Source organism: Bufo bufo, chromosome 2 (assembly GCF_905171765.1).
Source record: "Bufo bufo chromosome 2, aBufBuf1.1, whole genome shotgun sequence".
In the NCBI taxonomy this organism is placed as follows: Eukaryota; Metazoa; Chordata; class Amphibia; order Anura; family Bufonidae; genus Bufo; species Bufo bufo.
The window spans coordinates 727,063,879-727,084,309 of record NC_053390.1 but is presented as its reverse complement, the minus strand read 5'-3'; the positions used below and the strand labels follow the sequence as shown (position 1 = coordinate 727,084,309).

Sequence of the window (20,431 nt, the reverse complement as noted above, 5' to 3'; positions counted from 1 at the left end):
AATGGGTCTTTATAGTAAAGTGCAGTGCATACTTTTTCATAAAATAATAACATGCGCCCTGGCTCCTGTGTTGCAAATTGTGGAGCACATGCTTCATACATATTGTGGTTGTTCTGAACAGCTTATTTCTCAATTTATTGCACCAGATAATTGTAATTTTCTGTTACTGCGTTCACTGTATGGGATAAATAAGTTTATATTTTAATAGTTTGGGCTTTTTGAGACGTGTCTTTGCATGTCATCTTCATTTTTCTTATTGTTTATTTTTATCATGTGGAAAAATGTGATTTGAATTTTTACTTTTTACTTTTTTTTTAATACTCTAGGGTGCTTGAATATGTGATCATCAGATCACTTGTCTCGATCTTCAGATCACTTGCAATGTATTGCAGATTCGCTCATTTCTTAGAGCCCTGCCACCTGCAGGCCTCCAGAAGAACTACAGCTTTAATAGCCTGGGTTTCTTCAGAGAGACTCGGGCTATGAGAGAGAATGAACGGCTTCCCTGATCTCCATGCAAGGAAGCTGTGCAGGCCTTGGAAGAGAAGCTCTCCCAGGGGAAAGCCTCTTTAGAGGACGTGGTCACAATTGACCACAGCTTCTGAGGGTTTAAATGTCTGCAATCGGCGTTGTCGCCCATCTCAGACATTAGCCCAGGGTGTCTGCTGTGTGAAACAGCAGGCTCTATCTTTAAAGAGACACCATGCGCCATACATGTACAGCGCATGTCGTCGAGGGCTTAAAGCGTCTCTTCAGGCTCAATGACCTCAGCATGTGTGGGAATTACCTGATAATCATTTTCTCACTGGTGGTGTAGTAATCTGTACTTTATAATTACTGTGCCCTTGCTGTGAATTGGCTATACACGTTAAATAAGAGTTGGATGAACTCAGCATGAATGGAAAACAAGCAAAAGTTTATGATGGCCTCCTGACGGCAGATGTTAGGGTGGATAAGAATTGGGCAGTTAGATTTTAATTAGGATATTTTTTTTAGGGTCCATTCACACGTATGCAAAATGGGTCCTTATCCGTTGCGCATCTGCACTTCCGTTCCGCGGCCTCGCAAAAAAAAATAGCACATGTTCTATTCTTGTCCACACACACGGACAAGAAAAGGCATTTCTATTATAATGCCAGGCATGTGCTGTCCTCAAAATGCGGAACGCACATGGACGGTGTCCGTGTTTTGTATTTGCGGACCTGCAAAACGGTTGCGGGCATGTGATTGGACCCTTATTCTGTGGAAGATCTGGTAGCGTCTTTTTCCCCACTCGCCATTCAGAGCACATGCATGCTCAGCCGAGCATGTCAGAGGAATCAGGAGGGAGGCAGAACTGCAGGGGGAAGGGAGATAGCAGCAGCCTGAGCCAGTGATAAGACCCTAATTGAGCAGACAATGAGCGATCACTGAGGAAAATAAATATCCCCTGTAGATATACATTTGCATATCATTTTTGAGCTCTTGACTACATAGCCAGCTGCTTAAAGTAATTGCACACAGAGGTCTGTACTGGCACAGAATGAAAACTCCCATGGTTGGAGTGGAAGGATTGTTACTGAGCGTCCCGTGTGATGCAATGTATTCTAGAAATGAAGGCTTGCTGTGATATTACTCTGCCAGGCTTTGGAGTGTTTGCTGACAGCAGTTGAGTTTTTCTTGCATCCTCAGAGCTGGCTTCATAAACCACATGGTTAATAGACGGTTCTTTTTTTTTATCTCCTTAGAAGTTTTTGGGATTTGTACATATCTTCAATTATCTTAAATTATACTTGGCAACGGGTGGTGTACAAGATATTACAGGATATACTCCCTTCTAGGGATTGGAAAATGTTTTCTTAGCGGGTGCTGCTGGTAAACAGGTTTTTCAGGAATTGTACGGGAGTGTGTGTGTGTATATGTATATATATCTTATCTCATATATACAGTACAGACCAAAAGTTTGGACACACCTTCTCATTCAAAGAGTTTTCTTTATTTTCATGACTATGAAGGCATCAAAACTATGAATTAACACATGTGGAATTATATACATAACAAACAAGTGTGAAACAACTGAAAATATGTCATATTCTAGGTTCTTCAAAGTAGCCACCTTTTGCTTTGATTACTGCTTTGCACACTCTTGGCATTCTCTTGATGAGCTTCAAGAGGTAGGTCCCCTGAAATGGTCTTCCAACAGTCTTGAAGGAGTTCCCAGAGATGCTTAGCACTTGTTGGCCCTTTTGCCTTTACTCTGCGGTCCAGCTCACCCCAAACCATCTCGATTGGGTTCAGGTCCGGTGACTGTGGAGGCCAGGTCATCTGGCGCAGCACCCCATCACTCTCCTTCATGATCAAATAGCCCTTACTTTCAAAGTTTTCCCAATTTTTCGGCTGACTGACCTTCATTTCTTAAAGTAATGATGGCCACTCGTTTTTCTTTACTTAGCTGCTTTTTTCTTGCCATAATACAAATTCTAACAGTCTATTCAGTAGGACTATCAGCTGTGTATCCATCTGACTTCTCCTCAACGCAACTGATGGTCCCAACCCCATTTATAAGGCAAGAAATCCCACTTATTAAACCTGACAGGGCACACCTGTGAAGTGAAAACCATTTCAGGGGACTACCTCTTGAAGCTCATCAAGAGAATGCCAAGAGTGTGCAAAGCAGTAATCAAAGCAAAAGGTGGCTACTTTGAAGAACCTAGAATATGACATATTTTCAGTTGTTTCACACTTGTTTGTTATGTATATAATTCCACATGTGTTAATTCATAGTTTTGATGCCTTCAGTGTGAATCTACAATTTTCATAGTCATGAAAATAAAGAAAACTCTTTGAATGAGAAGGTGTGTCCAAACTTTTGGTCTGTACTGTATATGTGTATATATATATATATATATATATATTAGGGATGTCCCGATACCATTTTTTTAAGACTGAGTACGAGTACCGATACTTTTATTTAAGTACTCACCGATATCAATTACCGATACTAATTTTAACAATAAAATACACACACATGTATTTTCTGACCACTGACCAACCAAAAGGCCCAAAAACAGAACTATAACATTCCAAGGAGACATTATACTGTATGGGGGCCACAAAGAGACGTTACACTGTATGGGGGGCAGCCACAAGGAGACGTTACACTGTATGGGGGCAGCCACAAGGAGACGTTACACTGTATGGGGGCAGCCACAAGGAGACGTTATACTGTATGGGGGCAGCCACAAGGAGACGTTATACTGTATGGGGGCAGCCACAAGGAGACGTTACACTGTATGGGGGCAGCCACAAGGAGACGTTACACTGTATGGGGGCAGCCACAAGGAGACGTTATACTGTATGGGGGCAGCCACAAGGAGACGTTATACTGTATAGGGGGCAGCCACAAGGAGAGGTTATACTGTATGGGGGCAGCCACAAGGAGAGGTTATACTGTATGGGGGCAGCCACAAGGAGAGGTTATACTGTATGGGGGCAGCCACAAGGAGACGTTATACTGTATAGGGGGCAGCCACAAGGAGAGGTTATACTGTATGGGGGCAGCCACAAGGAGACGTTATACTGTATGGGGGCAGCCACAAGGAGACGTTATACTGTATGGGGGCAGCCACAAGGAGACGTTATACTGTATGGGGGCAGCCACAAGGAGACGTTATACTGTATGGGGGCAGCCACAAGGAGACGTTATACTGTATGGGGGCAGCCACAAGGAGACGTTACACTGTATGGGGGCAGCCACAAGGAGATGTTACACTGTATGGGGCGGCCACAAGGAGAGGTTATACTGTATGGGGCGGCCACAAGGAGACGTTATACTGTATGGGGGCAGCCACAAGGAGACGTTATACTGTATGGGGGCAGCCACAAGGAGACGTTATACTGTATGGGGGCAGCCACAAGGAGACATTATACTGTAGGGGGGCAGCCACAAGGAGACGTTATACTGTATGGGGGCAGCCACAAGGAGACGTTATACTGTATGGGGGCAGCCACAAGGAGACATTGGGCTACTTTCACAATAGCGCTTGATCGGATCCGTTCTGAACGGATCCGATCATATTAATGCAGACGGAGGCTCCGTTCAGTACGGATCCGTCTGCATTAATAACTTAGAAAAATTTCTAAGTGCGAAAGTAGCCTGAGCGGATCCGTTCAGACTTTCAATGTAAAGTCAACGGGGGACGGATCCGCTTGAAGATTGAGCCATATGGTGTCATCTTCAAGCGGATCCGTTCCCATTGACTTACATTGTAAGTCTGGACGGATCCGCACGCCTCCGCACGGCCAGGCGGACACCCGAATGCTGCAAGCAGCGTTCAGCTGTCCGCCTGGCCGTGCGGAGGCGAGCGGAGCGGAGGCTGAACGCCGCCAGACTGATGCAGTCTGAGCGGATCCGCATCCATTCAGACTGCATCAGGGCTGGACGGAAGCGTTCTGCTCCGCTCGTGAGCCCCTTCAAACGGAGCTCACGAGCGGACAGCAGAACGCTAGTGTGAAAGTAGCCTAATACTGTAGGGGGGCAGCCACAAGGAGACGTTATACTGTATGGGGGCAGCCACAAGGAGACGTTATACTGTATGGGGGCAGCCACAAGGAGACATTATACTGTATGGGGGCAGCCACAAGGAGACGTTATACTGTATGGGGGCAGCCACAAGGAGACGTTACACTGTATAGGGGGCAGCCACAAGGAGACGTTATACTGTATGGGGGCAGCCACAAGGAGACGTTACACTGTATAGGGGGCAGCCACAAGGAGACGTTATACTGTATGGGGGCAGCCACAAGGAGACGTTACACTGTATAGGGGGCAGCCACAAGGAGACGTTACACTGTATAGGGGGCAGCCACAAGGAGACGTTACACTGTATGGGGGCAGCCACAAGGAGACGTTACACTGTATGGGGGCAGCCACAAGGAGACGTTATACTGTATGGGGGCAGCCACAAGGAGACGTTACACTGTATGGGACGGCCACAAGGAGACGTTATACTGTATGGGGGCAGCCACAAGGAGACGTTACCCTGTATGGGGGCCACAAGGAGACGTTATACTGTATGGGGGCGGCCACAAGGAGACGTTATACTGTATGGGGGCAGACTAATGTAATTATAGTTATTGCAGGGACTCAGAGAATCGTCTGAGAGTTTATTAGTTAAAACGAATCGAATGAGTCAGAGACTGTGTCACCCCAGACTTCCTGCTCTGCTACATGCACCCTGTACACACACAGCTCCACTACATGCTATGCTAATAATGCCCCCCCTTCCCCTGGACGGACTTACAGGGAGCCGCAGAGCAGGAAGCCTGGCAGGGACTCGGTGACACGGTCTGTGACTCATTGGATTCTTTTAACTAATAAACTGTCAGACGATTCTCTGAGTCTCTGCACTACGCTCCCTGTGCTGTGAGTCAGTGCTGGCTGCCTCTGATTGGTTGGAGGGCGGGGAGGGGCGGAGCTAGCTTCCACTCTAGGCTCCAATTACACTGCCTGCTGCTGCCTGTGAAGCTGTTAGCTGTGGGAGATGCAGGGGCCGCGGACGGACACATAGAAGCGGTGCACAGGTATCGGCAGTGGTATCGGGGACATTTGCACGAGTACATGTACTCGTGCAAATGCCCGGTATCGGTCCCGATACCGATACTGGTATCGGTATCGGGACATCCCTAATTATATATATATATATATATATATATATATATATATATATATATATACTCACCTAAAGAATTATTAGGAACACCTGTTCTATTTCTCATTAATGCAATTATCTAGTCAACCAATCACATGGCAGTTGCTTCAATGCATTTAGGGGTGAGGTCCTGGTCAAGACAATCTCCTGAACTCCAAACTGAATGTCAGAATGGGAAAGAAAGGTTATTTAAGCAATTTTGAGCGTGGCATGGTTGTTGGTGCCAGACGGGCCAGTCTGAGTATTTCACAATCTGCTCAGTTACTGGGATTTTCACGCACAACCATTTCTAGGGTTTACAAAGAATGGTGTGAAAAGGGAAAAACATCCAGTATGCGGCAGTCCTGTGGGCGAAAATGCCTTGTTAATGCTAGAGGTCAGAGGAGAATGGGCCGACTGATTCAAGCTGATAGAAGAGCAACGTTGACTGAAATAACCACTCGTTACAACCGAGGTATGCAGCAAAGCATTTGTGAAGCCACAACACGCACAACCTTGAGGCGGATGGGCTACAACAGCAGAAGACCCCACCGGGTACCACTCATCTCCACTACAAATAGGAAAAAGAGGCTACAATTTGAACAAGCTCACCAAAATTGGACTGTTGAAGACTAAAAAAATGTTGCCTGGTCTGATGAGTCTCGATTTCTGTTGAGACATTCAAATGGTAGAGTCCGAATTTGGCGTAAACAGAATGAGAACATGTATCCATCCTCTGATGGCTACTTCCAGCAGGATAATGCACCATGTCACAAAGCTCGAATCATTTCAAATTGGTTTCTTGAACATGACAATGAGTTCACTGTATTAAAATGGCCCCCACAGTCACCAGATCTCAACCCAATAGAGCATCTTTGGGATGTGGTGGAACGGGAGCTTCGTGCCCTGGATGTGCATCCCTCAAATCTCCATCAACTGCAGGATGCTATCCTATCAATATGGGCCAACATTTCTAAAGAATGCTATCAGCACCTTGTTGAATCAATGCCACGTAGAATTAAGGCAGTTCTGAAGGCAAAAGGGGGTCCAACACCATATTAGTATGGTGTTCCTAATAATTCTTTAGGTGAGTGTATATGAGTTTCTGTCTGTTTTTTATGCGCGACCAAATTTGGCACACAGGTACTTCAGGTGTCCGGGAAGGTTTTAGACCGGGTCTCCGCTCTCTAGGACGTACCGTTCCTGAGAGATTCCCAAAAAAATGCAAATATGGCACCATTACATGACCTGGATTAGCCAATAGAAGCCTGCAGGTCTTACTCCTCATATCCCAACTGCCATACACATGGTCGCATGAACCTTATCAGCCAATAGAATAGGTCCTTCAGTTTCGACATGCACACAGTTTTACTTTCCACAACAACCCAGCCATTTTTCTTCACTGCTGTAGGTCACCTTTAACCTCTTAAGGACACAGGGCGTACAGGTACGCCCTGTGTATTTCCGCGCGGCGGGTGGTGATCAGAACAGAGTGCCTGCTGAAATCATTCAGCAGGCACTCTGTGACAATGCCTGTGCCCCCCCCCCCCCCCCCCCCCCCTTCCCGTATTGGCAATCGCAGCAAACCGCATGTCAATTCAGACCTGCGGTTTGCTGCGTTTCCGGGTCATTCAGGTCTCCGGTGACCCGATAACCCTTAATAGGATGGTGATACACCACCAATCACCATCCTTAGATCCTGAGAGGTGGCAGTGACATCACCTCTCAGGATCGCATCCTATTGGCTGGATGGGCGGGGGTTAACTTCGCCCAGCTCTGCTCTTCCTCCACACTGCTTCCGTGGAGAGAGGAGCCCGTCCATCCATGCATCCATCACTGAGCTCAGCATCTCCACGTAAGCTACCAAAGTTTGCAGGGACAGGTTTAGGGAAAGGTTAGATTAGGCAGGGAGACTGAGGGATAGTTTTAGGGGAAAAAAAAAGTTTTATTTTTGGGCTTCACCCTGATAGGGTGTCTGGGGTCCACAGCACACTCAGCTGTGCAACCCTAGACCCCCCAGGGGTGCTGCAGCTTTTGCCCCCACACACTCGCACACTTATTTATTTTTCTTTTTTTGTGTGCCTGCGCTGACTGTGGCCGGCACTCTTAGCATCCGGCCACTGTTAGCACATTGCCCACCCCACCGCTGATCAGCGAGTTTGAATCTTTATTTTTTTTTTTAAAAAAATTGAGGCTTTTATTTTTTTATTTTTATTTATTTTTTTCTGTTAGGTTTAGGGTGGGTTATGGTAGTGAACGTGAGCACCCGTTCCCCCACACACACGCACACTAAATAAAGTTTTACGCACACACACACTCCCCTATGGCCCGCCAGACTTTCTCGGCCGAGGAGGCATACGCCCTGCTTGCCTCCGACTCTGAGAGCCCCAGTGAGGACGAGGATGACCCCACTTTCCTTTTGTCATCCGCGTCATCATCTAGTGATGATGAGCGCCCAAGGCGGCGGAGATGCCGCCAGGCGGAGCAAGGGGACCACCATGCCAGGCACCCTTTGGCCCACACTAGTATGAGCCGCCCTGGGGCTCGTACTAGTTTTCCAGCCCACCAGATAAGACCACCTGAGCCCCCTTCCGGTGAACTTGTCTGGTGTACCCCAAATGATTTTGAGCCCGTGATTCCTGAGTTTGTTGGCCAACCAGCAATCCAGATTCGCACAGTGGGCTTCACTGAATATGATTTTTTTTTTTTTTTTTTTTTCAGTGACTACTTTGTGGATCTGATGGTGGAGCAAACAAACTTGTACGCCCAACAGTTCGTTGCTCTACACCCGGGCTCCTTTTTGGCTAGGTCCAGTGGCTGGTCAGTGCAGCCGAAATGAGGGTCATCGTGCGGCACATGGGCCTAGTCAAAAAAAACAGTGTCAGGCATTACTGGAGTGGGGACGTCCTCTACCAGATCCCACATTACTGTATGGCCATGACACGTTCCCGTTTTGAGGACATTCGGAAATGCCTGTATTATGCAGATAATGCAGCATGTCCGCCCCGAGGTGATCCTGCCTATGACCGCCTGTACAAAATCAGACCGGTTATCGATCACTTCAGGGCCAAATTTTTGGAGGCCTATGTACCTGGAAGGGAAGTCGCTGTTGATGAGTCTCTCATTGCTTTCAAGGGGAGACTCAATTTCCGCCAGTATGTTCCCTCTAAGAGGGCGAGGTATAGCGTGAAGCTGTACAAACTTTGTGAGAGTACCTCAGGGTACACTTACAAGTTTTGTGTGTACGAGGGGCAAGATTCCTGTATTGAACCCCCAGAATGTCCCCCCACTCTGGTTGTTAGCGGGAAACTTGTGTGGGACCTTATGCACCCACTGCTAGATAAAGGTTACCACCTGTACATGGATAACTTTTATACCAGTATCCCCTTGTTCCAGTCCCTCGCCGCCAGATCCACCTCCGCTTGTGGGACCGTGCAGAAAAATCAACGTGGCCTCCCTACCCACCCCCTCCAGGTACCTATCCCCAGGGGTGAGACCCGTGCCCTTACCAGTGGAAACCTGTTGCTGGTCAGATATAAGGACAAGAGAAATGTCCTTGTGCTGTCCACAATTCACGGTAACGGCATCACCCCTGTCCCTGTGCGTGGTACCGTGGCAACGGTCCTCAAGCCCGATTGTATCGTGGACTACAATCGGTATATGGGAGTAGTTGATCTCTCTGATCAAGTCCTCAAGCCATATAACGCCATGCGCAAAACCCGGACATGGTACAAAAAAGTTACTGTCTACTTAGTACAGGTTGCCATGTACAACTCTTTTGTGCTGTCCCGGAGCGCTGGCAACACAGGGACATTTCTTCAGTTTTATGAGGCAGTCCTCAAGGCCTTTATCTTTTCTGACCGGGAAAGAGCAGGCCGTAGTACCTCGGGAACTGGAGGCGCCCGGATCGTCCCTGGCCAACACTTTCCAGGTGTGGTCCCCCATACTGGAAAGAAGGGACGAACCCAAAAAAAAAAAGTGGAGTGTGTCACAGGAGGGGGATACGGAAGGACACCACACACAGTGTGACACGTGCCCCGATCCATCCGGGCCTCTGCATTGACTGTTGCTTCAGGGAGTACCACACTTCCATGGAGTACTAAATTTATAATCCCCTTCCCCAATTTTAATTCTATTTGGCCACAGACAATCGCCCCCCAAAAAAACTATGGCTCTCATGACCTAACCCCTCAAATGAACACAGTCAAAAAAATAAAATAAAAACGGTGTCAAAAAATAGCTTTTTTTTACACCGTTTTTATTTTATTTTTTTGACTGTTCATCTGAGGGGTTAGGTCATGTGTTAGTCAGTTTTTTCTTTTTTAATTTTTAGCCGATTGTCTTAGGGGCTCATTTTTTGCGGGATGAGAGTACGTTTTATTGGCACTATTTTGGGGTGCATATGACCCCTATAGTAGAAACTCCATAAAAGTGACCCCATCTAAGAAACTACACCCCTCAAGGTATTCAAAACTGATTTTACAAACCTTATTAACCTCTTAGGTGTTCCACAAGAATTAAAGCAAATTGGAGGGAAAATTTTAAAATTAAATTTTTTAGTTCAGATTTTCCATTTAAATCCATTTTTCCTGTGACACAGCAAGGGTTAACGGTCAAAGAAACCTCAATATTTATTTCCCTGATGCTGCAGTATGGGCGCATGGCAGGGTGCTGAGGGAAAGGAGCGCCGTATGGTTAACGGAGGGCAGATTTTGCTGGTATTGATTTCAGGTGCCATATCACATTTGAAGAGACCCTGAGGTAACCCCAAAAAGTGACCCTATTTTGGAAAATACACTCTTCAAGGAATAAATCTAGGGGTGAAGTGAATGCTTAGACCCAACAAGCTGTAAAATGAAAAATTAACTCATTTTCATTTTCACAATGGGTAACAGGAGAAAATGCACCCCACAATTCGTTATGCATTTTTTCCAGAATACGGGAACACACTATATGTGATCATAAACCATTGTTTGGGGACGCTGCATCTGGATTTTCTAACATGTAATTTGCTGAAATTAGTTTAGGGCCCATAAAAATTTGATTTTTCACCAATGTAGCTGTAGTTTTTATTGGTAAACTTTTTTTTTTTAACTCGTTTTATTGAAATATAACAAGCGAAGATTGGCATGTTACATACATTATACTGATAAATTACAAGCTCAGTCACAGATTTACATACAGGGCCGGTGGTGAGTCACATATAGATCACTTCAGATTACACTATCATTTCACAGTAATGACTAATAGCAATAAAGGAAATTTAACAGCAGGAGGCGCTGCGACGTTATTTTGTGTTGACTACAGGGTGCATACGTTCAGAAAAGGTTTCATTCTATAGAATGCATATGTACCGAAGATACTGTCAATGGCGATGAACACCATGATCCCCAAACCTTCTCAAATTTCTGAGGAGATTTTCTATGGGAGAACATAATTTTTTCCCAGGGAATTATTTGGTTTACTAAGGCTTTCCATTGAGCGACTGTAGTCTCTCTGCCATCCATCTGAGAGCAACTGCCTTCCTAGCCATGAAGAGAGTCTCCCTCAGAAAAATACAGTTATGGTGTGTTAGCGCCTCGTTATCAATTACTCCCAGGAGGCACTTTTTAGGACACAGCTCCAGGTCTCCTGGAATCATAGAGGATAGTACGGACACTACATCTCTCCTGTAGTTCTGAACATAGGTACATTCCCATATCAGATGCCAAAAGCCCGCACCTGGTTGTGCACACCTGTGGCACCCGCTATGCGTCAACCTGCCCATCTTATATAGCCTGACCAGAGTGAGGTAGCTCCTGTGAAGTATAAATAACTGAATAAGTCTATTGTTGAGGGAGGGTGATACCCCTGCCGGAGCTTCTAATGCCTCATTCCATTCTTCTGTAGTGAGGTTTGGGATGCACTCCCTCCATCTAGTCTCCGCCAGCAGAGAGCTTGAGCTCATTTTGATATTCAAGAGGTGTGTGTATTTAAGGCCGATATCATGCCCCTAGGGCCCTGGCTTTTCAAAATGCCGATGAGAGGGTATTTTGAAATGGATTTCTTCAAGGATCTCAGTTGTGACTGAAGTGTGTGTCGCAGCTGCAAGTATCTAAAAAAGTGAGGGCGCACCATGCCCACCTTCGTTTGAAGCTGAGTAAAGGAGAACAGAATCCCATTCTCATAGAGGTCTTTCAGCGTGAGTACTCCATACCCCTGCCAAATACCCTTCCCCTCACACTGCATCAGCATAGGTAGTGTTGGATTATCCCATAGTGTCATCTCATCCGGAAGGTCAGCATACTGTTGGAGCTTTGCAGCCTTCCAGACCTGATGTGCTAACTTATGGATAGGCAATGGATGCCCAGAGATTACTGTTAGGTCTTCCAATACAGGCTACAAACTACATAGCTGCAGATAATATTGTAGGTAGTACTCTGAGTTAGGGAGCTCTACACGTGAAACCCACGGTGCCAAGTACCTCAATTGCCCGGCTAAAAAGTACAGGAGTAAATCTGGAAGGGCTGCCCCTCCCTGTTGCCAGCTCCTTTGCAGGGTCCCCAGTGCCAGTTTCCTTCTCTCTTTCCCCCACACAAAGGAGGCCATTAAAGAGTGTAGCCGACTAAAAAGGTTTTTGGGGACTGGGGTACACGCGTGTTCAAGTAGATACAAGGCTTTAGGCAGTAGTATCATTTTGATCAAATTTAGCCTCCCCATGACTGACAACGGTAAGGTTTTCCAGGACCTAAATTTGTCTACAAAATGAGCCTCTAAGGGAATTATGTTTCGGTCAAGAGAGAGGCATGGGTCCCTTGTAATGATGACCCCCAAGTATTTGAATTGATTAACTACCATGAGGTTGTGGAATACAGAGGGCCATCCTGCGGACCATAAGGGCCGACTTGGTCCAGTTAATACGGAGACCTGAGTAGAAACCAAAGTTCTCAATAATGTCTATTACCCTCGGCAATGTTGATTCTACCTCATCCATATAAACAATTAGGTCATCTGCATAGAGACCAATCCTCTCTTCCCTATTACCCAAGGAGACCCCTTTAATCAGCGGGTCTCGCCGGACTCGAAGTGCCAGATGTTCTATTGCTACCGCAAATAATAGGGGAGATAATGGGCACCCCTGCCTAGTTCCCCTGTTCAATGGAAATGTCGGAGATAAAGACCCATTAACTAAAATATTAGCAGTAGGTTTAGCATATATTACAGAAATCCACCGTATAAATACAGGGCCAAAGCTTTCTAAAGCTTGCAATAAATAAGGCCACTCAACTGAGTCAAACGCTTTGGCCGTATCTAAGGCCGCTAGAGCCCATCTTTTATTGCCTGCGTAGCATATTTGCGTGACAACCTGCGCTCTCCGTATGTTGCTGGAAGTGGAACGGCCTGGGGTGAAGCCCGACTGGTTTTCATGTATTATGGAAGTTATTACCTTATTTAACCTGTCCGCTAAAATTTTTGTTAGTATTTTATAATCCAAATTTAATAATGATATGGGGCGATACGACCCACACTCCAAAGGGGGTTTATCCGGTTTTAACAGTATAACAATAGAGGTGTCATATAATGAATCAGGGAGGAAACCACTCTCCAGGGATTTAGACTCTAAGCAGCTGAGGAGCAAGTATGTCTATGTATTTCGAATAGACCTCCAGCGGGGTCCCATCCGGACCTGGGGATTTGCCTGAGGCTAGCTGTTTGACAGCCTCCTCAATCTCTTCAAGTGTAATTTCCTCATCCAGGAGCTCCCTATCTGGGACTGCCAATTGGGGATGTCACCTCCTGCATATACTCCCTCAATTCGGCATCAGTATACTGAGCCACAGATCTGTACAGATCTCGATAGAACTCATTAAATCTATCTAAAATCCCTGCGGGCTCATCTATCACATCACCAGTGACGCTAGCAAAGCACAATACAGGGGGGCTCTATTATTTCTGTTTGCTACCTGAGCTAATACTTTCCCAGTTTTATTACCCTGTTCAAACGACTGCTGCTGCAGGAATAAAAGTTTACGATCCCCTTTCTCTTTAAGATGGTCCATATACGATCTCCCTTTTAACATCCAATCTACCCTATTAGCCTCTGTTGGGTCAGAAATATATGTTCTTTCCGCATTCCTGCAGAGCTCCTCCAATTCCTCTTCTCTACGTTGCGTAGACCTTTTTATATATGAGATAGAGGACTGAAGACAGCCACGCAGAAAGGCCTTCAAGGTATCCCACAGTAGAGAAACGTTATCCACTCTATTCATCTCCAAAAACACCCGGAGTTGATCTGGGACACGGTCATTTATACTCATTAATGGGTGAATGCGCCTCTTAGTTGGGTTGATACGGTTATGGCGATACCAAATTTATAAAGTTTCTTTTATTTTTTACTACTTTTTCAGCATAAAATCCCTTTTTATTTTTTTCACCAATGTAGCTGTATGGGGGCTTGCTTTTTGCAGGACGAGTTGTAGTTTCTATTGGTATCATTTTGGGGTACATATAGCTTTTTGATCACTTGTTTATTTTTTTGTGGACATGAGTTGACAAAAACAGCTATTCCTTTTTTTATTTCTACATTATTTTTTACGGCGTTCACCGCGCGCGATTAGTAATATGATACTTTAATAGATCAGGTCGTTACGGATGTGACGATACCAATTGTGTGGTTTTTTTTTATTTATTTTTTTAATGACCTAAATGAACGGATATGAGAAGACAATTTTTTATTTTTTTTTATTTTTAAAAAAATTTACTTTTTTATTTTATTTATCAAGACCCATCTGGATCTTGAGGATCCAGCGGGCCTGATCACTATACAGTGCATTGCTATAGTCATTTATTGCAATGCACTGTATAGTCAGTGCTACACTTACACTAAGGCCTCATGCACACGACCGTTTTTCGGGTCCTCATCCGAGCCGCAGTTTTTGCGGCTCGGGTGCGGACCCATTCACTTCAATGGGGCCGCAAACGGTGCGGACAGCACTCCGTGTGCTGTCCGCATCCGTTGCGAGGCCCCGCCAAAATAATATAGCATGTCCTATTCTTGTCCGTTTTGCATGTCTACAATGGGCCGCCCGTTCCGTTCTGCAAATTGCGGAAGGCACACGGGCGACTTCCTGTTTTTTGCGGATCCACGGTTTGCGGTCCGCAAAAAACAGCATGGTCGTGTGCATAAAGCCTAAAGCTGATCAGACCTGATCAGACCCTCAGGGTTTGATCAGCCTTAGATACATGGCAGCTCGGACACCTTTGCAAGGCGACTGGTTGCCATGGTAACCATCGGGCCGCTGCCATCGCAGCAGCGGCAGCCCGATGAAAGAGAGGCAGCTCCCTCTCAACCCCAGGGATGCAGTGGGCAGCTTCTGACCGCAGCATCTATGGGGTTAAACAGCCGAGATCGGTGCCAGCACTGATTTCGGCCGTTGCAGCAGATTGTTAGCTGTAAGTTATAGCTAACGCTATCCGCTGAGGCAGGGGCTCAGTAACGGAACATCACAGCTGGCACAGAGGAGCACGGTTAGGAAATCATGAGGGGGACCGCAGCACACCCTAATAGTCTTACCCTATTTCAGGCTGTGATCTCCAGAGTGGAGATCGCAGCCTTAAACCGGCATTTTTTACAGTGCTGCGCTCCAATTGGTTAGTCTGCATAGACTAACCAATCAGAGAGCTTGCCGGCAAGGGACCACTTTGGTCCCTTGCCGGCTTCTCCGGTGTCTCTGCTCTCAAGGAGAGCGGAGACTCCAGGACTGTGACACTTTATAGTGTCGCAGCCCCGATAAGCAGTTTAGACTGTACTTCCAAATGCAGTAATTCACTTGCAATTTGGACGTACAGTAACATCCAAATGCGTGAAGGGGTTAAATGTGCCTGGAGTTGTGTGGCATTCATCATCTGGTTCTGCAGGGCATTGTTCACAGTGAAGCGGTCATCAGTGTGGGAGGTGGCCATAGGACGTCCACTACTATTGCCTTTCTGTGACTCCTCCAGTCTCTCTGTATCTCTGCTGATGACACTGTAAGCTCAGTGGCCACTTTTGTCCTGCTTGAACCCTTGCAATGGCGAGTACTGTTGATCAATTGTTAGGTGTCTTCTTGGTCTCATGGTGTCAAAATGTGAACAGCATGATGAGGAGGACTGTTAAAATACCAATTCTAATTGAACCAGGAAATTTTTGGGGCGATTCATGGATCAAACACCTGTTGGGAATTTTGCAGTTAAGCTCCTTGTTAGAGAACAGCAAGTTGTGCAAAAAGTACTGAAACACTGAACAGGTGGACATGTGCATTCAAAAGTTTAGAGATGGTCATGTTAAGTCCACCTGTAAAGATGAACTGAAATTTCACCCACAAGTTTGTAGTATGTATGTGTGTGTGTGTGTGTATCGCTCTCTCTCAATGCCTCCTTTTGACGTGTACGTTACTAAAAAAAAAGATCCAAAAACTCAGCACACCACCTTGTTGTATACTTCACAGTCCGGTAAAAAAAATAAAAATAAATGTGTTTTAAAAAAAATAAATGGATTTCTATGGTGAACGGATGCCACTGTATGGCATTAGTCTAAGGCATCCGTTTAACGTATGTTTTTGTATACATTAAACGGATGGGAAAAACTTGATGTTACCCCAACTTTTGTCTTTATATAATGTCTATTTATTTTACATACTTATGTCAGCGCTGTCATATTCCGCAGCACAACATTAGCATCAGTCTGTCCCCAATGAGCTCACAATCTATTTTCCCTATCAGTATGTCTTTGGAGTGTGGGAGGAAACCCCCCAAAAAACACAGGGAGAACATACAAACTCCATGTAGATGTTGTCCTTGGTCGGTTTTAAATCTAGGGCCCCAGTGCTAACCAATAAGCCACCGTGTGTGTATGTGTGTGATGAGATGTATATATAATCTCCGCCTTGCGTTCACGGTTTGGCATGCTAAGGTGTGCGTTCACAGCTGTAGAACTGCTGGACTTTGTAGTTCATGACACTGGATGCAGTCTCAGAAAGGAGAAGCTTCAGCCATATTGTGCTCATTCATCTGCAGTATTTTACCAGAAATGGGAGGGGGACAGGGCGTCATTTTTAAATCCGTATTTATTGCTGAGTGTCGTCATTTAGTAAACGTTGGCAGCTTTATGTGTAGCTGAGCACTGTGCTTGGCTGTCCCTGACAGTCCCATAGAGAATGAATAGACCGGCAGGGCGCATGCTCAGTGTACCGCTCCTTTAGAGCGGGGGAATGGGAACTCTGTTCCCTGGATTGCTGGGGGTCCCATCAGTTGGACCCCCAGTGATCATTTATCCCATACTCTATGGATAGGGGATAACTTGCAAACGTGCCACTACCCCTTTAATGTGAGATGGTTCCTCTAGTTGTTTGTAGATACTTATGAATGCTTTCTTCTTCTAGTGGACATTCTTCTGGATATGACGGACGCTCCACACCGGCTTTTCCCTATGGAAGTGGTATGTGTTCATTTATTTTTCCAGTATTACTAGATATACTTTAACACCCTATGCTTTTTGGTTTAAACAGTTTTTTAGGAGACAAAGACTGTAGGTTTTAGGTCAAATTCACACTTTAGTTTTCTAGTCAGTTTCCATCAGTGATTGTGAGCCAAAACCAGGTGCGGGTCAGCAGCACAGAACAGGTGCAGATCTTTCCGTTATATCTGATCTGTGTGTAGGCTTCATTAGTGGTTTTGGCTTCCAATCACTGGTCGAAAGCACTGACCAAATAATTTAAGTGTGAACTTAGCCTTACCTGAGTCAAGTTTTGTGTTTGTCTCAAGAAGACAAACAAAAATTATTCTTTGTGTAATGAAATGTTAAAGGGAGTTTGTCACCTAATCTGAGCATTTTAGATCGCTCAGATCAGGTTATAGACTCTTTGACCCTCATTACAATGGTGCCTTTCTTTTCTGTGTCCCTCGTCAAGACACTTTTTAAACGTATGCAAATGAGCTTCTGCAAGTGCCCAGGCCCCTCGGCAATGTGCCCAGAAAAACACACCTCTTTCAGCCCTCTGGCCCGCCCTTTTTTCCTATTATTACCTCCTCTGACTCCAGCCGGAGGAAGTCAGCGCACCTGTATTTAGTTGGCCGGCGCATGCGCAATATGAAAAGCTGTTCTTCTGCCCATAATGGGCAGAGCAGTGCGCAGGTGCGGGTCAACTGCGCTGTGGCTTGCCGGCCCGCCATCCTCTGGTGCCGCTCGTGACTTCCTCCGGCTGGAGGCAGAGCAGGAGGTAATAATAGGAAAGAAGGGCGGGCCAGAGGGCTGAAAGAGGTGTGTTTTTCTGGGCACATTGCTGAGGGGCCTGGGCACTTGCAGAAGCTCATTTGCATATGTTTAAAAAGTGTATTTTTCATGATCTTGAGGAGGGACACAGAAAAGAAAGGTACCATTGTAATGAGGGTCAAAGAGTCTATAACCTGATCTGAGCAGCCTAAAATGCTCAGATAAAGGCCTCATGCACACGACACTATTTTTTTCACGGTCCGCAAAACGGGGTTCCGTTGTTCCGTGATCCGTTTCCGTTTTTGTTTCCATGTGTCTTACTTGATTTTTGGAGGATCACCAGACATGAAAAGTGAAAAAAAAATCTAAGTCAAGTTTGCCTTGCAAATGATAGGAAAAAAACGGACGCGGACGCGCGGATGACAATCTTGTGTGCCTCCGTGTTTTTTCACGTACCCATTGACTTGAATGTCCGTGAAAACCCATTGACTGTTGTCCGTGAAAAAAGTAGGACAGGTCATATTTTTTTGACTGACTGGAAACACGGATCACGGACGTGGATGACAAACGGTGCATTATCCGAGTTTTCAACGGACCCATTGAAAGTCAATGGGTCCGCAGAAAATCACGGAAAACGGAACAACGGACACGGAACACAACAACGGATGTGTGCATGAGGCCTTAGTGACAGACATAATATACAATTTGCGTCTTTTCTCCTGATTTTAGAGATCCCTGTTTGCTGTTATATAATGATTAGCCCTCATTCACACCTGATTGTTCGGTCAGTGATTTTGAGCCAAAACCAGGTGCTGCTCTCAACACAGAACAGGTGCAGATCTTTCCCTTATACCTTATGTCTGTGGAGGCTCCAGTCCTGGTTTTGGCTCTCAATCAATGATGGAAATCACTGACCAAGGCCTTACATAGGTGGTACATGCCTTGTTACAGTGTAATGGAGTGCTCTTGTAAGGGCGCCATTACACTTGCTGCCATACAGTGTTTGCAGTGGGCTCTAATTGCAGTTGCAGTGGGCTCTAATTAAAAGAGCAATGGAGGGAGAACCCCTTTAAACAAATTCGGACCGCACTTCTTTTTTGTTCTGTATTGTTAAGGACTTTGCGGCCATTAACAATACAGACCGACTGAACAATCTGGGCTCTAATTAGTTTAATAAGAGCTCACTACAGCTTGTACGGCCACCGGCTTTAGGCCTCATTCACATTTCTGTGTCTGTTTGACATCTGTGTTTCATCTGTGAAGGATACATGTTTGGTTCATGTGTCCGTTTTTTTTCCCTCCATGTGTATCCATATTCCATGGACACTGCTCAGCTGAATTTAATTTCCAGAGCATCTCCTACTAGGGATGAGGTAACTTGTGTTTTACAAGTTCGGGGTTCAGATTTTATTTCAATTCCATGATTGATTCCAGTACTACGGGCCATAACGGAGTTCTATGACGGAATGCATAACGGAAGACCTTTAAGAGGCATTCACATCATAACAGAAGTCTATGGGCCGCATAATGGACCCCTCTGGTCTCTGCTATGCAGGAGTCCTCTCCTGTTGTGTGCTTTTTTTTTTTTTTTTTTTTTTTAGATTTTTAGCTATGACTTCACGATACCAGTATTCAGATAGGACTAGACATCACAACCAAAAATGAATCTTTATTAAGGGAGTTGTCCCTCAACTAATGTAAAAAATTTATATCAGATATGATATGGTACATGACAATACTTTTCTGACAAATCTAGAACCAGCCCTGCACCTCACATGGATCCAGAGATCTCCCCATTCATTGCTCCTCTAGATTGAGCTGACAGCTCAAGGGGAGTGTCTCTTCTGCTGCAGCTAAGGGGGTGTGTCTCAGCTCTCCCTATCACAGCTCAGGAGGCGTCTCTGAGCTCTCCCTATCACAGCTCAGGAGGCGTGTCCATGCTCTCCCTATCACAGCTCAGGAGGCGTGTCTCAGCTCTCCCTATCACAGCTCAGGAGGCGTGTCTCAGCTCTCCCTATCACAGCTCAGGAGGCAGTTGGAGGATGAAACTGAGCATGTGCTGCCATCTCAGTGAGCAGGAAAAAAAACCTGCAGGTGGCGCTATACAGATAGATTTCAGTGACTAAATCGGTGGCTATGCTAAATGTTTAATTACATGCAATTACAAAATTATCCAGATCCAGGAGCTGGTTTAAAAACTAGAATATAATTATTATTATAATTTTTTTTTGTGGGACAAGAAATACAGAGCTAATGTCTTGTCCAGATAGAAATGTGAGATTGCTGCAAAACTCAGCATGCAGTTATGCCTCAAGCAGATAAGTAAATGATTACTGGTTTGGTCCGATTGTCACAAGAGGGCTTAAAATTGCTTCTCCTGCTGCCCAATAAATAAAGCTCTCAGAGGCTACTTATGTACTATGTGTACTATGCACATTTTTGTCAGTTGACAGACTTTGTGAGGGGGTGCATCCCTGGACTGAGAAGCAGGATGGTAATTTCAATGAATTGCCTGCCTTCTAGGCTGTTCTGA

General features: G+C 45.5%; 1 protein-coding gene across 7 annotated transcripts in view; it reads left to right on the top strand.

The window, feature by feature from the left end:
* The window catches only part of FIP1L1 (factor interacting with PAPOLA and CPSF1), a 78,533-nt gene that overhangs the window by 45,226 nt on the left and 12,876 nt on the right, over positions 1-20,431 (top strand). For all 7 annotated transcript variants that reach the window (XM_040418871.1, XM_040418870.1, XM_040418869.1 and 4 more), the window contains one exon: positions 17,069-17,124. In XM_040418871.1, coding sequence (XP_040274805.1) covers positions 17,069-17,124 — 56 coding nt within the window. The remainder of the gene's footprint in view (positions 1-17,068; positions 17,125-20,431) is intronic.